The following is a 20,877-nucleotide window of genomic DNA, read 5'->3' as shown; positions in this document are numbered from 1 at the left end:
AGAACTTTGGCATTCTAAAATCTAGCACTGCAGAACTTCAGACCTTGCATATGTGCGTTTCAATCCTAAGTTTCAAGCTGATGGATCAATGAAAATGACCACGTAGCGGTTTGGGATGTCAACCAGAATTTCGAAGTATAGCATGGCCCGTGAAATTGAAATAAGCAAATATTTCAAGAGCGAGCCACAGGACAGAGTTTGAGGGTCGACGTTCAAAATTTAAAAATGTAAAGCAAAATTGATAAAATGGAGCTTAAAGAAGAAGCGCTGACATTCAAATCAATTAGTTGATGCCCAATTGCATATCTCTAACGTTTAATTATTTCAACTTTATGGAACAAATTGCGACTTTACAGAGTCACGTAACCTCATCAGAAATACGAAGGTGGCAAGTTTTAAAATCTGGAAGTGTATATAGGAAAGTATGGTACTTAAGAATTTGAAGCTGCAGGGATATGCTGGCATTTTAAAACTTGCAATCGAATGATTCAATAACAGTACTCTCTGATCACTCGAACAAATGGTCACATTATGTGCAGAGCCAGAGTCCCGAGGGAGTACGGGACAAGTGGCACCCGTTTCTCTTCATTGTAATGCCAGAGAACCCGCTGAGGTTTTTCACGCCTGACGAGTTGAAAGCGATGGAAATTAATCAGGAGCGGCTGCTGACTGTGACTGACGTGCATTACCTCTTGACAAAATTTTCGAAGCAAGGCGAAGAGGAAGAACGCAGTGGTTAGCATATTAGATATAATGGTGCGGTTGTGAAAGTGGTCGAATTGAAAACACTACCCAAGTTGAGGTGCCATCCGGAAGTGACCTCTGATCAGACCAAGTCCAACGCACACGGTGTGTTCCCAGACCAAAATTACAGGGTCTGGAATTTGGTTCGAGCGCACAATATTATGATCAGAGGTCACTTCGGTCTGGGGATGGTATAATCAGAGGTTACTTCGGTCTGGGGATGGTATGATCAGAAGTCAATTCAGGATGGGAATAGTCTAATCAGAGGTCACTTCGGTCTGGGGATGTTATGATCAGAGGTCACTTCAGGATGGGAATGGTCTGATCAGAGGCGGATTCAAGCGCACATTTGTCTGATCAGCGAAGATCTTGAGCGCAATTGGGTCTGATCAGAGACCATTTGGAGCAGAAATTTTTTCTTTTGATTTTTTGTTTTCTTTTAACCAGAGATGTTGGCTCTGCCAAGAGGCAACAAAAAGCAGCATTCTGATCACAGACACACCTGGAGTCTGATGGTTTTGATCAGAACCAAAAGGTCCAGCTGATAGAAAATTCCAGACGGTGTGCAGGCCATGGTCGCACAATCGCCTTGACAGTGGTCTGATTTTGGTCTGATCAGAGGTCATTTCCGTCTGGAAAGGTCTGATCAGAGACAGTTTCGAGCGCACTTCGAGCGCACACAGTGTTCCGAGCGCACTTTAGTCTGATCAGAGGATACTTTGGTTTGGGATGGTCTGATCAGAGGTTACTTTCGTCTGTCACGGTCGCTTTCAGAGGTCACTTCCGGATGGCACCTCAACCTGGGTCTGTTTTGTTTGTAATTTAGAGAAGAATTCCTCTAAATTCCTGAACAGAATAGTTAGATATCTCCTGTAAGTCTGTAAACGATACTGTGAAAAAAACGCATGGTTACAGAATTATTTACAGACTCATACGAGAGCCATGGCTTAGATCCGGATTGATGATTAGAGATAAGGATAAGAAAGCTTTAAATTTTTAGGGCAATTACTGCATCGCTATCAGTGAAAAAGAATTCAAACTACGTCATAAAGTTGTTTTTGGTCTCAGATTTAGGCAAGGTTTGTTAAGGGTATCCTTTTACAAACCTCTAAAAGTTTTTCACACTTTGGTCTTTGGCATCATTGCCCGTGTTGAGGACGATGAAAAAACAACAATATTTTGTAAGAAATCGTAGTTTTCGTCGTTTTGCCGTCATTTTCGTCGTTTTGTCGTCTTTTCTTCGTTTTCATTAGTTTCTGTCGTTTAAGTCGTCTTTTAAGTGTTAGAAATGATATTTTCTTCGTCGTTTTTTGTCGTTTCATACGTCGTTTTTTATTCAAAAGAAATTGTCGTTTCTTGATCGTTTTTTTCGTCGTTTTGTGTCGTTTCTTACGTCGTTTTTTTCAAAAGAAATAGTCGTTTTTGATAGTTTTTTCGTCGTTTTTTGTCGTTTCTTACGTCGTTTTTTTTTCAAAAGAAATTGTCGTTTTTGATCGTTTTTTCGTCGTTTTTTGTCGTTTCTTGCGTCGTTTTTTTTTCAAAAGAAATTGTCGTTTTTTGATCGTTTCTTTGTCGTTTTTTGTTGTTTCCTACGTCGGTTTTTTTTCAAAAGAAATGGTCGTTTTTTGATCGTTTTTCGTCGTTTTTTGTCGTTTCTTACGTCGTTTTTTTTTCAAAAGAAATTGTCGTTTTTTGATCGTTTCTTCGTCGTTTTTTGTCGTTTCCTACGTCGGTTTTTTTTCAAAAGAAATGGTCGTTTTTTGATCGTTTTTCGTCGTTTTTTGTCGTTTCTTACGTCGTTTTTTTTCAAAAGAAATAGTCGTTTTTTGATAGTTTTTTCGTCGTTTGATTACTCTTGAACTAGTTTTTCTCTATTAGAGCGTTTTGGCATCTCTGAATTATGGCATGACAGCGCAGTGGTCAGGGCATTAGGTAATTTATCGAGAGGTCAATGGTTCGAATCACAGCGGGGATCACGTTTTTTTCGTCGTTTTTGGAAAAAACGATCATTTCCTACATAAAAATAATAACGAAATAACGAACAAAACGACGATTACCACGTAAGGGCTTTGATCGTTTTTGTCTAATAAAAACGATTAAAAACGACGATTTCTTAAAACTGAAAAACAAAATTCCTCAACACGAGTGCCATCCAAAAACAAATAATGCTGTTTGGGGAAGTGAAATCATATAACTCATTGCTATTCATAGCTAACCAGATCTGCACATCTTAACAAATTAAGGTTCTTTAGGTGTTAATTAAGCTACGTTGTTTTCAAAATTTACTATAGCTGCAAAGCTGGAAGCTGAGCTGAGATATATGGTGGTATTTTTGGATTTCAAATATTGACTTACGTTTTAGAAAGTTGATTTCTATTTTCGAACTTGATTGGACTTCAACAGTAGCTAACATACGTAGCAATTCGGAACTGTTGAAAGCATTCAAGTTCGAAAGCTTTGTTTTGAGAAATTTTCTTCCCGTATCAGTCCTTCCTCGCTATCCAATTTTCACACGTCTTGTTAAAAGTTTTCGAACAAGCTTGATCCTTCTTTCAAACAGTAACTCAGATTTTCGAACATTGGGCTTCGGTGAAACTCAAGATCGAGAGTTCATTTTGAGGAGTTATGGTTCCATAACATTCCCCCCTCCTACCAAAGCCACAAATATCCCTCCCTCATTTTCTATCTCCTCCACCATCCTGGCGCCCAACCTACCTACCTACCTAACTACCCGTCTATTTAACACTTATCTACCTGACCCCATCTACCTACCTACCATTGTAACCGCCCACCTGACTACCTAACCCGTCATCCACGTGCCTACCCCTTCAACCCGACCTATCCAATCACCCTACATACGATCACCAACCTAAGTCTACCTTACGTCCGCGTTTGTCTACATCCCTTGGCTAAGACCTCAACTAACCCCACCCAACCTGCACCAACAACCTTAATCAAAAATTTTATTCTTGGTGATGGTACGAAAAGCTTATATAGGTTTAATTTCAATTAATTTTTTTCTGGAATTGTTTCCAGTATTTTAATGTTTATGTTTTGTGCCTTCTGTTTTCGTACAATCCCACATTCATTCAAATGCTTTCACCAACTTACTCCCTTTTCTACGTCTTTCTACCTACCCCATAGAACACTTGTAGAACTCAGGAAATTTTCATAAGTAGGTACCGCGAGTAAGTTAGATAAATTAGGTCAACTTAGACAAGTTAATTAGGTGTTTGAAATAAGCGTTCTTTCTCAAAGGGTTATTGTTTCGAAGGCGCCAGGGAGGATAAATTGTTTCGAAGGCGCCAGTTGAGTGATAAATCTTAAACAAACAAATTAATGAACAAAAAAAGCATATTGAGCTGTCGATATATTTTGTTTACTTAGCAAAATTGAATTTCTGCATCAGGCCAAAGTCGAAATCGGGGATTTAAATTTTGCAAGAAAACTAGAGAGCGAACATTTGAAGGGAACTAAATACTTTGAACCGAATTGGAATTTGCATATGAAGTAAATAAAAGTTCCCGAGTTGAAATTGCAAAATAATGGTGACCCCCAAACCTGGTACCTCTCAACTCTTTAAGTTATATTCATCATTGGACTCTGAAAATTTGTGGGGATATTCCCATAATGATTGTCCATAGTTCATAAAGGGTGCGCGGCCGGTTACTATTTTTTTTATCTGATTTACTAGTACCCGAATTGATGTTTTTCGAAAGTTTTTGAGTTTTTGATATTTTAATTAAAAATTTGATAGTGTATGGATGAAATAACGGTATAAATAACGGGTCGTACTAGCATATACTTGTTCAGTAATGTATTGGGTGATCATAGGAATGGTTTAGTAATTTGTGGGAGAAATTTATTTGCATTTTGAAATTAGAAAAGGCAATTTACCAGTTTTTCGAAAAACCTTGGAGATTTTTGGGAGAACGTCAGAAGTTTGGACACAGGAGAGATTTTCGCACAAGTGGTTGGTTTAGCGGGACTAAGCTTTAAAAGATAGTGTAAAAAGCTGGGAAGACATTGAGAGTAAGACTGAACTCTAGAAGTTTGTAATTGCAAGACCAGTTGGGATACTGTGAGCGGTTTTGATTTAGTTCATTTGGGAAGTGAACCGTGGATATTGTTTTTTACTATTATAAATTGTCTTAGGTTTGTCCTTTCCATTGATATGCAAAAATTTTTTTGACATTTGTTGTCTAATTAACTAGAATTGATAATACGAGCTCCATTGTGATTTAACTTATTTCAAGGCAATCTATTTTGCAACAGCTCACAAGAGTGGAAGAGGGGAAAATGCAAAGTTGTGTGATTTGAAGGATTTTAGGTATTTTACTGTGAAATATGATTGTTTGAGTAAGTAAGAACGGGATTAATTAGTCATAATGTCATGCACGTATTCTTTAAGGTCTTGCATGATTTTGTGAAGGGTTTAAGATGTAAAATGGCGATTTTTGAGAATATTGCTCTTTATCACAGGAAGGCAGTTAGCACCTAAATTGAAGTAGTATTTTTTTTCGAAAAATTGAAGTCGGATTGACCTAAAAAATGGGGGATAGACTAATTTGGGTACGAGGAATCCCATTTTGGTGTCAGATTTGACCACCACCAACCTGCACAACCTGCACGGAACTAGCGCACGCCCGTATTGGGGAACGTAAAATTCGAATTGCTCGTGGAGTACTGGTTGTAGCTCTAAGATTTTAGGAGGGTTAGTTTAACATTTCAAGGGCTCTCGATTGTTGATATTCTCAAACCGAGATTCCAACTTCACGGGGTGCTGCGGGACGACCTGAAAGCCGAAAACAGAAAAATACAAATTTTTTTTGCCCCAAATGAGTTTGATATTGTAAAATTATGATAACCCAAGAGAGTTAGTGACAAAATATACCCACCTCGATCACTTCTCTAGATTTCCGACTTTTATTGGCAGGACTCGTGGAAAATGTTCAAATTGCAAACGACTCTCAACGGCTAATCCGTTGGTCATGAAACTTGGCAGGCAATTTGGTAGCATCCTATATTTACTAGAAATTTTTATCCGAAGACGTTTTGAGCACTACTTTGCGAGTTATTAGGTTTGGAATTTTGGAGTCATCCAGGAGGTAGATAAAAAGTGTGCGCGGTCATTGCCCGTAGTCTAATGGGAGTTAGGCCATTAAATTTTGTGGGTAGCTGCAACTCTGAGAGGATTTTCTATGACAAAAATTAGTTTTTATCAACTTGACCACTAATCTTGGATTGACATTTGATTGACCCCTGGAGGTCTAATTGTGGGATTTTAGGAATATTAGATATTTCGGCTGCTAAATGGGGAATTGCATGAGGTGTTGAGAAAGCTCAGAATGACGATTGCTCTTAGCTTTGGCGTTGAGTTTAGTTAATTAATTGGCTCTTGATTTTTGACAGGGATTGATTGCAGCTAAATAAATTTATAACGGGAATAGAGGAATAAGAATAAGAACGTTCCAGAGCAACGTTCAATGTTTACTAAGCAAGTACTGATTGCCATGTCAAGTGCATATATGAGATAACGCGGAGTGGAATTGCTTACATACGCGTCCAAAGGTCGTGCACTTAAGATAAGGAGAAAGTTGAACAATTTCTGGTAGCAGTTGATTGACAGAGCAAAATTTTATATTGATTCGTTTACATAGCAAACAAAGCCCTCCTACAGATTGTGACAGATTTCAAGTGTAAGTTGCAATGTTTAATTAAGAGAATAAGAATATAAATTGAAGTGACACAGATAAATTTTAGCAGACTTGGCAGACCTTGGAGATTTTTGGGAGAACGTCAGAAGTTTGGACACAGGAGAGATTTTCGCACAAGTGGTTGGTTTAGCGGGACTAAGCTTTAAAAGATAGTGTAAAAAGCTGGGAAGACATTGAGAGTAAGACTGAACTCTAGAAGTTTGTAATTGCAAGACCAGTTGGGATACTGTGAGCGGTTTTGATTTAGTTCATTTGGGAAGTGAACCGTGGATATTGTTTTTTACTATTATAAATTGTCTTAGGTTTGTCCTTTCCATTGATATGCAAAAATTTTTTTGACATTTGTTGTCTAATTAACTAGAATTGATAATACGAGCTCCATTGTGATTTAACTTATTTCAAGGCAATCTATTTTGCAACAGCTCACAAGAGTGGAAGAGGGGAAAATGCAAAGTTGTGTGATTTGAAGGATTTTAGGTATTTTACTGTGAAATATGATTGTTTGAGTAAGTAAGAACGGGATTAATTAGTCATAATGTCATGCACGTATTCTTTAAGGTCTTGCATGATTTTGTGAAGGGTTTAAGATGTAAAATGGCGATTTTTGAGAATATTGCTCTTTATCACAGGAAGGCAGTTAGCACCTAAATTGAAGTAGTATTTTTTTTCGAAAAATTGAAGTCGGATTGACCTAAAAAATGGGGGATAGACTAATTTGGGTACGAGGAATCCCATTTTGGTGTCAGATTTGACCACCACCAACCTGCACAACCTGCACGGAACTAGCGCACGCCCGTATTGGGGAACGTAAAATTCGAATTGCTCGTGGAGTACTGGTTGTAGCTCTAAGATTTTTGGAGGGTTAGTTTAACATTTCAAGGGCTCTCGATTGTTGATATTCTCAAACCGAGATTCCAACTTCACGGGGTGCTGCGGGACGACCTGAAAGCCGAAAACCGAAAAATACAAAATTTTTTTGCCCCAAATGAGTTTGATATTGTAAAATTATGATAACCCAAGAGAGTTAGTGACAAAATATACCCATCTCGATCACTTCTCTAGATTTCGGACTTTTATTGGCAGGACTCGTGGAAAATGTTCAAATTGCAAACGACTCTCAACGGCTAATCCGTTGGTCATGAAACTTGGCAGGCAATTTGGTAGCATCCTATATTTACTAGAAATTTTTATCCGAAGACGTTTTGAGCACTACTTTGCGAGTTATTAGGTTTGGAATTTTGGAGTCATCCAGGAGGTAGATAAAAAGTGTGCGCGGTCATTGCCCGTAGTCTAATGGGAGTTAGGCCATTAAATTTTGTGGGTAGCTGCAACTCTGAGAGGATTTTCTATAACAAAAATTAGTTTTTATCAACTTGACCACTAATCTTGGATTGACATTTGATTGACCCCTGGAGGTCTAATTGTGGGATTTTAGGAATATTAGATATTTCGGCTGCTAAATGGGGAATTGCATGAGGTGTTGAGAAAGCTCAGAATGACGATTGCTCTTAGCTTTAGCGTTGAGTTTAGTTAATTAATTGGCTCTTGATTTTTGACAGGGATTGATTGCAGCTAAATAAATTTATAACGGGAATAGAGGAATAAGAATAAGAACGTTCCAGAGCAACGTTCAATGTTTACTAAGCAAATACTGATTGCCATGTCAAGTGCATATATGAGATAACGCGGAGTGGAATTGCTTACATACGCGTCCAAAGGTCGTGCACTTAAGATAAGGAGAAAGTTGAACAATTTCTGGTAGCAGTTGATTGACAGAGCAAAATTTTATATTGATTCGTTTACATAGCAAACAAAGCCCTCCTACAGATTGTGACAGATTTCAAGTGTAAGTTGCAATGTTTAATTAAGAGAATAAGAATATAAATTGAAGTGACACAGATAAATTTTAGCAGACTTGGCAGACCTTGGAGATTTTTGGGAGAACGTCAGAAGTTTGGACACAGGAGAGATTTTCGCACAAGTGGTTGGTTTAGCGGGACTACGCTTTAAATATAGTGTAAAAAGCAGGGAAGACATTGAGAGTAAGACTGAACTCTAGAAGTGTGTAATTGCAAGACCAGTTGGGATACTGTGAGCGGTTTTGATTTAGTTCTTTTGGGAAGTGAACCGTGGATATTGTTTTTTACTATTATAAATTGTCTTAGGTTTGTCCTTTCCATTGATATGCAAAAATTTTTTTGACATTTGTTGTCTAATTAACTAGAATTGATAATACGAGCTCCATTGTGATTTAACTTATTTCAAGGCAATCTATTTTGCAACAGCTCACAAGAGTGGAAGAGGGGAAAATGCAAAGTAACAAAGTAACGCTTGCTTCACCAACTCAAAACCTTTGGTTTGTTTTATTTGATTGATCTTCTGGGCGACAGATTCGCCTCACTCTGGAGCCTAGCAGAAATTCATAAGACGACAATACTTACCACAGGCTCTCACCCCATCTCCCCTCAACGCCAATTCCCCCATGAGCCCCCCCCCAAAAAAAAACACGACCAAAAACCCCATGCTAATAAAATGTGCGATCATTTTGGAATTTTAAAACTTTAAAACACACTATCTATAGTTTTATTAGCCAACTATTTTTCTGGTTTTGCCATTTTTTTAACATAAGAATTTTTTTGCCATGTTTTTAAGAAAAACTAGTGATTTGCTTAAATTGTATGATGAAGCAACTCGTTAGTAGTGGATAAAACAAGGAATTCAACCACCAGTAAAATTTGTACCTTTCTCCTAACGCTAATCGCGCATGTCGAATCGGGCCAAATTTTACTGTTTGGTGAATCCCTTGTTTTATCCGCTACTATATATCAACTCTAAATTCGATAAAAAATCAATTAAAATCAAACATAAAAACAAAAAATCAAAAAATCAAAGCAAAATTTACATTTCACTCTTTAAGAGTGATTCACTCTTATTCGGAGTGGTCACCAGTAGAAAAGATCGCTCTTTTTCGCTCTTAAAGATTTCGCGCTTTGTTCCCTCTTTTTTTGATATTTTTTTTTTATTTTTTTATACTTTTCAAATTATCTATAATTTTCAATAAATTTATGTTTTCTTTTATTTTTTCTATATTTATTCCATTATTAATAGAAAATGATACAAAATTATAGTATTTACATGAACAACTTTCCTCTGTTTGGTTAATAACTAAAGGACTTACAGCTCTAGGACTTTGCCAACTAGGATTAATTGTTTTATCCGCGAAGCGGTTACACCGATCAGTTAAATTTCTACTAAATCCTCTAGTCAATTCTATATCTGGATGTTGTTTTTTTACATGAGCCCGTATCCCATCATATCTCACAACAGAAGTACAATATGGACAATTAACTTTAGCTGAAGTACAACTTCTACATGTATACTTACCCTCATCAAAATTATTTAGTGGTTTTATATAATTACACTTATTACAACATCTAGTTAATACTTCTGAGCTGGGGTTAAAGTTAGGGTTGGGGATAAGATTAGGGTTAGGGTTGGGGATAAGGTTAGGGTTAGGGTTGGGGTTAGGATCTGAGTTAGAGTTATAGTCATAGATAGAACCAGAACCAGAACTAGAGCTAGAACTGGGGTTAGAACCAGAACCAGAACGAGAACTAGAACTAGAACTAGGGTTAGAACTAGAGTTAGAATTAAAGTTAGAACTAGAACAAGGGTTAGAACTAGAATTAGAATTAGAATTAGAACTAGTGTTAGAACTAGATTTAGAACTAGAACTAGATTCATTTTTTAAAGAACAACCCCATGGGGAAAACTCATTAGCACAAATACCACTTAATATTATATTACCACACATACATTTATCAGTTTTATCTTTATGAAATGATTCATAATGATATTTTAAAACAGCAATGTTTCCACATTTATAGTTACACTCTAAACATTGTAAAAGCATTTTTAATAGATAAAATTATCAGTGAACGAGCTTTGCTCGTGGTTCTCCAACGAACTTTGTTCGTGGTTTACCAAACTGCTCAACGGAGTTGTTTTGCAAATTCGCAGATAACATTAGCTATGCTGTAGAATCGGTGTACAAACTTTGTGGATAATATTTAGCCATGATTTCAATTAAATATTTAGTATTATCTTTAGATGTGATACACTCTGCTAAATATTTATTTCCTAAAGTATTGAGTGTATTAGTTTTACATCTCTTATCTAAGATCAAATCAAGGTCTAATTCTTTTTTATCTTTAACAAAATTTATAATCTCTTCTCTAAATTCTTCAATATTTATATATAATTTGTTTAAAAACTTTCCTCCCTTTCTATTCAAAATTTCCATCTCTTCACTGACGAAGTCACAGTTACACTGATCAGTATAACTGCTTCCCTGATAGGTCTTCGACCATGTTTCACTATCAGTATAACTGCTTCGTGTTTCACCTTCCATTTCTTCTCCATATCCAACATTAACTAATGTATTTACTCTACTCAACATTGTGCTTGCTCCCATTGCTACAGTTCCAGCATTTCTTGAGATTGAATCAAGATAAAAACAATTAAATATAAATAAACCTGTGCCTATAATTCCACCAATATATGATAAAATTTTCATACCCTTTCCCTTAATCATCTCTTTTGTTAAAACATCATTCTGAATATTAATATTATTTAAAGTAAGAAGTTTATTAAAATAAAACTGACAATTATCATGATTAATAACATTTCTATCTGTTGCATTAATCATTAGTTGTTTCATATATGATATAAGTTTATTTATATCATCTCTTTCTAAATCATCTTTTAGACTAAGAGATTTTAAATCAAGGAAACCAACTCTTGAATCATATATCATTGTTTTATTACTACTAATAATAATAAAAGTATTTTCCTCTTTATTATATTTAATTATACCATAACGAGGTTCATCTGACATTCCATCTGTACAATTATAATAGTTACTGTTTAATTTACTAATTATTTTATTGAAGTCATGTTCACATTTAAATATCTCATTAAAGTTTTTAAATAGGTCAGGTCCATTATAAGTTGTTAAATAAATAGTATCACAACTCATTCTTGCTGTATTAATTGTTTGAGCTGGTTTATGACACATTACAATCATTTGAATATTATAATGTCTACCTTCAGTAAAATAATAACCTATATCCTTATTTAACCTATCACCCATATCGTCAAGTACTATTACACAATTTTGAAATTTATGCATATTATTTTTTGTGATCATATTTATATCACATTTATTAAACCCAGTATAAAACTTATTAGACTCAGGATCTATCCAGTCTCTGTCATCTCTACAAACTATAACTATGGACCTTTGGTCTTGATCTTGAACTTGATCGGTGTAACCGCTTCGCGGATCTTGATCTTGAACATGATGTTGAACTTGATCTTGAACTTGATCTTGAACTTGATCTTGATCTTGAACTTGATGTTGAACTTGATCTTGAACTTGATCTTGAACTTGATCTTGAACTTGATCTTGATCTTGAACTTGATGTTGAACTTGATCTTGATCTTGATCTTGATCTTGAACTTGATCATGGTCTAAGTATAACTTTAAGTATTGTCTAATAAAATATGTTTTACCCGTTCCAGTTCAACCATAAACAATAGTATGTAGTGGTGACTTTTCATATTCAAATCTAACTATACCACCAAAGCTTTCTCCTAGTTTTGTATATTTACTTGGTCTTGAATCATATATTATATAACAAACTCCAATTATAATAATAAAAATAAAAACTGCACTACCTGTTTCCATTTTTATATAATAAATATAGATTTGATTTAGATTTAGACTTAGACTTATAATTAGACTTAGATTTAACAAATTTATTATATAAAAATGCTCATCCTAACTTTTGAGGAATTCAATAATAAATTTAATATTGATAATAATGCTATGAGTGATATCAGAATAAAAGATATAGGTAAAGATATAAGTCTAACACCAATTGAGATTGTAATGAGAGATCAAACTCCAGATAGTATCAGGGACCCTAATTCAACATTATTGTAAATCTGCATCCAACTGAAAGTACACATTGGGATTTAGTTATAAGAAGAGAAGGTGGTCTAACAAATTACTTTGATAGTTTTGGTGTAGAAACACCACCTTTATTCTGAGAAGAATATGTTGATCTAGGCTCTAATGAGAGAATACAACAATTTGATGAATCTTATTGTGGGGCTTATTGTTTATATATGATCTATTTTATTGATAGAGGATTTAAAATAAAAAGTGCTTTGAATATTTTAGTTAATCAATGTAAATATCCAGGAATATATAATGTGTTTTTGTTTGAATTGTAGTAGAGGTGATGTTAACGATAATGTTAATGTTAATGATAATGATAATGATAATGTTAATGTTAATGATAATGATAATGCTAATGTTAGTGATAATGATAATGATAACGATAGTGATATTATCATTGATAAAGATCTACGAAGTAGCTTTGCTAATAATGATAATGATAATGATAATGATAATGATAATGATAATGATAATGTTAATGATAATGTTAATGATAATGTTAATGATTTTGTTAATGATAATGATAATGATAATGATAATGATAATGATAGAGATAATTTTATATATCTAATTGATGAAAAATATCAAAGGAGTAAATCTAATAGGAATAGCAATAGTAATAGTCCTACTAATAATATCCGTGAAGCGGTTTCACCGATATCTGTAAACATAAATGATGATCTATATTCATGGTTAAATGATGATGAAATAATTACTGAAGCCGCATTCCCAGATAACTTTAGATGTATAATATCTGGTCCTAGTGAATGTGGTAAGACATTCTTATTGAAAAAACTAATTCTAGCTAATATATACTTTTATAAGATATACATCATTGGACCTACTGGTGATCAGTACCATGGTATAGAAAGAATAAACCCAAAAGCAGATGTTGAATTTTTTAAAGATATAAAAGATTTACCATCTCCTGATAAACTACCCAAAGGCTTAAAGAAACTAATGATATTTGATGATGTTAGAGCCAAAGAACCAGTTATTAATGAATACTTTTGTAGAGGTAGACATAATAACTGTAATATGATATATCTTAATCAAAACCTGTTCTCTCTGGATAGGCAGAGTGTTAGAGAGAACTGTAATCTGTTTATTTTATTTGAACAGAGAGGTAAAGTCGTCATATCTATATATCAAGATTTCTTTAATAATGTTGAACTTAGTTATAATGATTTTGCTAATATATGTAATAAAGTATGGAAAGAGCCTTATAATTATATTGTCATTGATATAACTAAAAATAAAAATATTAATGGTAAACTAAGAATTAATTGGGGTCGGAGAGTTTTGTAGTTTAGTTTAAGTTTAAGTATCAGGGAACCTGCTTCGCAGATAAGTGTAAGTCTAAGTACAAGTCTAAGTATCGGGAACCTGCTTCGCAGATAAGTATAAGTATAAGTATCGGGAACCTGCTTCACAGATAAGTATAAGTATAAGTACCAGGGAACCTGCTTCACAGATAAGTCTAAGTGTAAGTGTAAGTATAAGTCTAAATCAAATGTAAAGTAAAACTTAATACATCACCATTAAAGTCTATAGGTCTTCCATGCTCATCTTTAATATGAAATTCTATATATTCTATTCCAACTTTAGTTACATTTTGATACAAGATATTAGTTGGTATAATATTTATCAAGAACCTGGTGGTTCAGTTAGATTAAAAGTATATAGTATGTCTGTATCTTTACCATTATCTTTAGCTCCAGATATCACATTACAATGAATGTTAATAGTACTAAAACCCATAATATCAATAATGTTCTGAGATTTGTATCTACCTTTTTTATAAATTTTTTTTCTAAATCCTAGTAATGAGGCTAGTGAGTTTTCTATATCAAAGCTGAGTGCTCCTTGTTTTATTTCCATTAAACATTTCATCATATTCTTATCAGGTTCTATTATAACATTACCATCAGTTTCTTCTTTTATTAATTCTACTATGTCAGTTAACTCATATGCTCCCGGTGTAATAGTTGAATATAGCAATGGGATTCCTTTATAATTATAATTACGTATAGATGTAATGTTTGGGCTTGAGGTAGAGATAGGGTTAAGGTTGGGATCAGAGCTAAGAGCCCGAGGTAATGCTTCATCATCTTCTATAACAGTACTAGCATATAAGAATTGATTGTTTCTCCTATTCACATTAAACACTGAATTATAAACAGATAATCTAATTAAACCTAATTTTGTTGTATTAAGTATAGGTTCACTAAAGTTAAACTTTTCTGTTGGTTTTATCATTCTAAAGTTAAGTGTATGCTCTTCTTTAGTTTTAGTTAAAGCTTCGTGTATATTTTGTAGTTCTCTTAACATTAAACTATCGGTGAAACCGCTTCGTGAATCAGTCATTTTTTAACTAATAAAAATGGATTTTAATTTGGATACAACTTATGGTTATAATAATGATATACATAAAAGTAAGATTATAAAATATAAACCTAATAATCTAGCAACAATGAATACGGTTAATACCAATATTAATATCATACTCAATAGAGAAGAGAATCACTTAAATATACATGATTCATATCTAGAGATAGAGTTTGTTGTATCAGATGATGCTGGTGGTGTATTTGCTAATGATGCTAATATTAGATTAGTTAATTATGGTATGATGGCATTGTTTAGTTCAATTGAGCTTGAAACCAATGGTGGTAGGACTATTGAATATATAGATCATTGTCATCCTAATCTATTGATGTATAAGTTATTAACTAGTACTGGTGATGAATATGAGAGTGGTTTTGTTAGAAATCAGGGCAATAGAGATAGTCAACTTAAAGGTGACCATATTGCTGCACAACGAGGACATATGTATATGATGATAAAGATGAGTGATCTATTTGGTTTCGTAAATGATTTAGAAAAGATTATATATGGTTTAGGATTTAAACTAATAATAAAAAGGAATAATAATGATAGAGCTCTATATAGAGTTAATGCTAATCCTGGTGCAGTTGCCAATGATGGTAATATAGAAATTAGAGATATATCATGGTGTGTACCTAGTATTGATCCTAGTAATGATAATAGAATTTTTGTGCAAAAGGGTTTAAATTGAAAGAATAATATAGACTTTAGTTATTATGAAAGGAAGACATTTTATAAGAATGTACCCAATGCTACTAACTTCTTGTTTGATCTAGGTATGGAAATTGGTATGGAAAGACCACAATATATAATAGTTGGTTTTGAAAGTAATAATGTTAATGAACAAACTCATGATGCAAGTACATTTGATGTAATGAATGTTACTGAATGTTATTGTAAGATTGGTAGTGAGTTTTATCCCGAGGATAGAATCAATATTAATTATGGAACCAATAATTTTAATGAGGCTTTTAAAGAGATTGTTAGCTTTAATAAAGATTATAATGGGCTACCACATAATATAAAACCATATATAAATCATAGAACATTCAAAAGTAAGTATAGAATATATGTATTCGATACTAGACATCAAAGGGATCATATAGGTCCACAACCAATACAACTTAATTTTAAATTTAGTGCTGCAGTTGCAGATGTTATATGTCATGCATTAGTATTAACTAGAAAGATTGTTAGAGTGAATAGTGATGGTAATAAGATGGTAGTCATAATATCATAGATATAATTTAAGTTGTAGATATAATTGAAGTCATAGATATAATTTAAGTCATAGATATAACTCTAGCGATAATTATAATTTTAGATAAAACTCTAGCGATAATTATAATTTTAGATAAAACTCTAGCGATAATTTATAATTATAGTATAATATAGTTATTGTTATAATTATATACTTATACTTATACATAACCATATACTTATACTTATATTTATAGCTAGTCAGCTCTAATTGTTACTCTTTTTAATACCTAACTATTTCTTATTAGTATTAACAAAACCTTTAGCATAAAAAATGTCTAATTTCTTTTTATTCTCTAGAGCCAAGCCTCTAGCTTCAAGCTTATCCTTGGGCTTGGGCTTAACCTTAGGCTTAGGCTCAGTCTTCGAGCTTAGCTCGCGGGTGGAACCCGTAGGCTTAGGCTTAATAACAACAAAGGGATTATACTTTTTTACTTCCATTTTTTTTATATACAGAAATGAGTCTTTTAAATAAGTTCAAAACTAATTCATATTGTGTTGGAGGTAGACATTATAGTGCTACTGTTAATGTAAGAGGAGCTATTACTTCAAAAGGAACTAAGATGTTAAAAGGTAATTGTGTTTTATGTAGAAGGAATAAATCAATGACAGTATCTGTTGCAACAATAGAAGCAGAAGGACTTAAAGATTTCTTTAAAAGTGTTGGTAGGGCTACAGTTAACTTTGGAAAGAAAGTAGCTAAAAATCCAGTAAGAGCATTAGAAATAGCAAGTAAAATAGGAAGTGCAGCTGCATCTAGAAACCCTAGAGCTGCTTTATCAGCCACACCTGATTTGATTAAATTTGCAACTACTGGTGAAGGTATAAAAGTAGTACAAAAAGGAAGAGTGTTATACTTAGGTACAAAGAAAAGATAATTATTTGATTATAATTATGAATATATTATGTTTATGATTATGATTATGATTATGATTATATTATGATTATATTATGTTTATGATTATGGTTATAACTAAGATTATGATTATATATTTATCGATCGGTATAACCGCTTCGCGGATAAATATTATTACTAATAATATTATTACTAAAAACATTGTTATTACTAAGCACTAATATCTTTAATCTAAAAAAATACTCAGCTTGTTTTTCTTATTCTTCTTATAATCCCCATATAACTTAACAAATTCACTATACTCATCATTATCTATTTTATTATCATTCATTAATTTAGTATATAGTTTATTAAACTTATCACTAAACTGTTTACTTAAAATACACATTTGTGAATACTTTATAATTTTATTTCTAATTTTAGTATTAATTGTTTTTGATAATGAACCACAAACAGTTGCTGTAGCAAAAGCTGTTGCTATAGAATAAACTTATCTTATACCTGTTAATGAAACTGATGTTGTTGTTGCAGTTGTTGCTATTGATGATAATGCTATTTCTGTTATCTCAGCTAGGTTAAGATAATTCTTATACCTACTTAACTTCTTATAATAGTTATTGGTTTCAGTTTCATAATAATTTCTAATATCTTTTATAATGTTAATATTGTTGTTAAATTTATTATTAGCTTGAATCTTTTCGTTTATCAATCTTTCTGATACTGATGACAAATCTGGATATAGTAATCTCTCACTCGGTGCTGTTGGATTGGTCATTGCTTTGCTTATTTTCATTAGCAAAAATTCTTTCTATTTCTTCCATTATATCTTCTTGATTAAAACTATAATGCATCTCAAGTCTATCTTTCTCTTTATTATCAAGTAACTTACTTTGTAAAAGTATAGCAATTATATATTGTACTATAACACCTCTAAGAGATTTATTGTATTCTTTCATTTCTCTCAGACCGTTAGTAAACATTTCATCTAGTTGTATGTTAGTGATATTCTGATTAAACTTATTATTATCAAATTCTTGCTTTAATTGATTATATTTAGAGATAGTATCTGCAGCAACTTTATTACAAAACTTAACAGTATTTCTGACTTCATTTGTTGATTCAATAAACTCATTAATTAGTTCTTCATTAACTTGTGTTTCGTTTAGTTGTAATGTTTTAGTTGTAACTTTATCAAAGTCACCCTTTCTTAGTTCAGTTAGGTTTCTACTTAAAATGTCCATTTTATTAGAAGAGGATAATAAGTTATTGTCACAATACTCTTTATTAACAACATTTTTTTCGTCTCTAGGAGGATGAACATTTGTAATTTTATAGGTATCCTTCATATCAATATCATCATTATCTTCTAGGAATAACCCAGGAGCCTTATTTAGTGTTAAGTTGTTTGTTGATGTTGATGTTGATTTATGTTTAGCTTGATTGAATCTATTTCTTGTCATCTTTGTATTTGTTTACATATAATTAGAATAATAATTAGTCTTGTAATTAGACTTGTAATTAGTCTTACAATTAGACTTAGACTTAGAATTATAATTAGACTTAGGACCGGAGGTCTATCTGAGAAGCAGGTTCCCTGATATTTAATGATTCTAAAACTTTATTATTAGATTCAAAATCAAACTCAGATTTTAATAATTTCTGTTCGTAATATTTGCCTTCTATTATCTCTCCATCAATATCTTCTATTTTATATGTTGGTGGATGTGTTTTTAGAACTTCATTCACTTTAAACAATTCTCTATTCCAATTAGAAGTGTAACCTTTAGAGAAGATATTACGTTTATCTGCATTTCTAACATAATCACCAACTTTAAGTTTTGGTGTTGCTTTGGTGGAATTAACATAGTATTTAACTTTATCAGGATTATTAGAAGCGTCAACTGGTGTCATATTAATTGTTGAGTGAATGTTATTGTTATATGTTACAACAGCATCATTTAATATATTTACCCAGTTACCATCGCCATTGATGAACATTGGTTCATTTATTATGTGTAATAATGTTCTATTAAATCTCTCTATAAACACAGCCTTTAAATCACTATAAGTAGAATATAGCTCTATCCCTGAAGCGGCTTTGCCGGTTCCATATTCTTTAAGTAAAGATTTAAATGTTTTTTTGTAAAACTCACTACCTCTATCTACCCATAACTTTTCTGGTTTTCTAGGTTCAGAGCCACCTTGTGGATGTTCACTTAATACTATTTTAAAACCATTAGTTATAGATAAACCAGATTTATTCTTTAAAGGAATAGCCCATGAATATTTTGTGAATATATCTATAACTGTTAATAAAAACTTATAATTATTGTTGTATTTACCTAGAGATGACTTATCAAATAAATCAGCTGACCTTGTTTCATCTTTATATAATGTTATAATTCTTTGTCTTCTAAACTTTGTTATTCGAGGATTGAATACTTCTTTAGCTAGTTGTTGTTGTTTTTCTATCGTTTTATTTATGGCCATAGTCATCTGCGAAGCAGGTTCCCTGATGGACGTAGTCATGGTTTCACCTATTTAACATAATTAAAAACAAAATTATCTAGTTGGTTTTGATTAATAATATTCATAGATAATAGTTGCTTAGATATATCTAGCGTTTCATCATATAACCCATCATGACCAGCTTTTGTTTCTAATTTTAATAATTCTAGTCTTTCTACTAAACTGTTTGGGTTGCCATTTAATCCCCTGCCAAATATATCATCTGTTACCTCCATTATATGTTTTATTGTTCTATATCTAGCGCTTTTCTGATCCTCTTTTCCTAAATCATATCTAATATCCTTTAAAAGCCTTTTAATTTTGTTTTCATCTTCCTCAACCTCATCATCTTATGTTACATTTGTTTTAGTAAGAAAATCAGTAAATCCTTCTGAAAACTCATATACATTATCCCTAACTAAAAATGCACCCTGCTCTAGAGTTATATCAACACCATTCATTTTATATCTCCTACTAGGTAAATCTACGAGTTCTAATTTTAATTGAGGATTAGTTTGAGCCCCCATGTCATGAAGAAGTTTGGCTGTTTTTGTATCAACATAAACTGGTGCTATATCTTGAGTTTGCTTTATGGTCCCCTTTAACGTTTCACCAATCTTGGAAGCAGTTTCATTAAACTGGGAACCAGCTTGCTCGATCATCTTAGTTTGTTTATCTAACTCTTGATTTTGCCAATCTATTGCTCTTAATGTTTGTTCACTTAATGCTAGATTCTGTTCATTGTTTGCGTTTATCTGCGAAGCAGTTTCACTGATAATTTTGGTTAGAGGATCAAATAAATCTTTTATTTCGCCATAATACTCTTGTTGTTTTAATTTATCTTCTAATCTATTTCTTCTGTTTCGTTTTTCTAGATTATTTAATTCTATAAGTTTATCTAGTTTAGTCATTTTATATGTATTGAAAAATTATAATAAGAGTAAAAAATGGATAATGAAAACAGCTTCTCTCTTAATCTAAAAAGATGTTTAGCTTGTAAAAGACGTTGTAATACTATAGATGAGTTTATTGATCATATTAAGGAACCAAATCATGATTATTTGATAATTTCAAATTATTCTAAATATGTAGATGGGGCTGGGAAGATAATAAAAATTCTAGAATTATAATAGCTGGAGCTACACTACATAAGAATACAATCATGGGAGACACCATGGAAAAATATATGGCTCAGATAATGATTTATAATATACTAACTACCAACCAGATGGATGTAATGAATGAATTAGGTCTATAATTATTTGTTATAAAAATTAGCAAAGCTCGTTATATAATATAATAGCAACTTCAATTAACTTTCTATCATCATTAATGGTTAGTTCTAGAATATTATTAACCAGTAGGTCTTTGTCTCCATC

At 32.6% G+C, this 20,877-nt stretch overlaps 1 protein-coding gene across 3 annotated transcripts in view; it reads left to right on the top strand.

Annotated features, from left to right (window-relative positions):
- Positions 1-20,877, top strand: part of LOC142344608 (uncharacterized) — an 81,350-nt gene that overhangs the window by 39,468 nt on the left and 21,005 nt on the right. For all 3 annotated transcript variants that reach the window (XM_075396408.1, XM_075396407.1, XM_075396406.1), the window contains exon 6: positions 499-735. In XM_075396408.1, coding sequence (XP_075252523.1) covers positions 499-735 — 237 coding nt within the window. The remainder of the gene's footprint in view (positions 1-498; positions 736-20,877) is intronic.

Source organism: Convolutriloba macropyga, chromosome 8, assembly GCF_964194025.1.
Source record: "Convolutriloba macropyga chromosome 8, txConMacr16.3, whole genome shotgun sequence".
NCBI classification, from domain to species: domain Eukaryota; kingdom Metazoa; phylum Xenacoelomorpha; order Acoela; family Convolutidae; genus Convolutriloba; species Convolutriloba macropyga.
The sequence above is the reverse complement of the archived record's forward strand: the minus strand, read 5'-3'. Positions and strand labels throughout refer to the sequence as shown.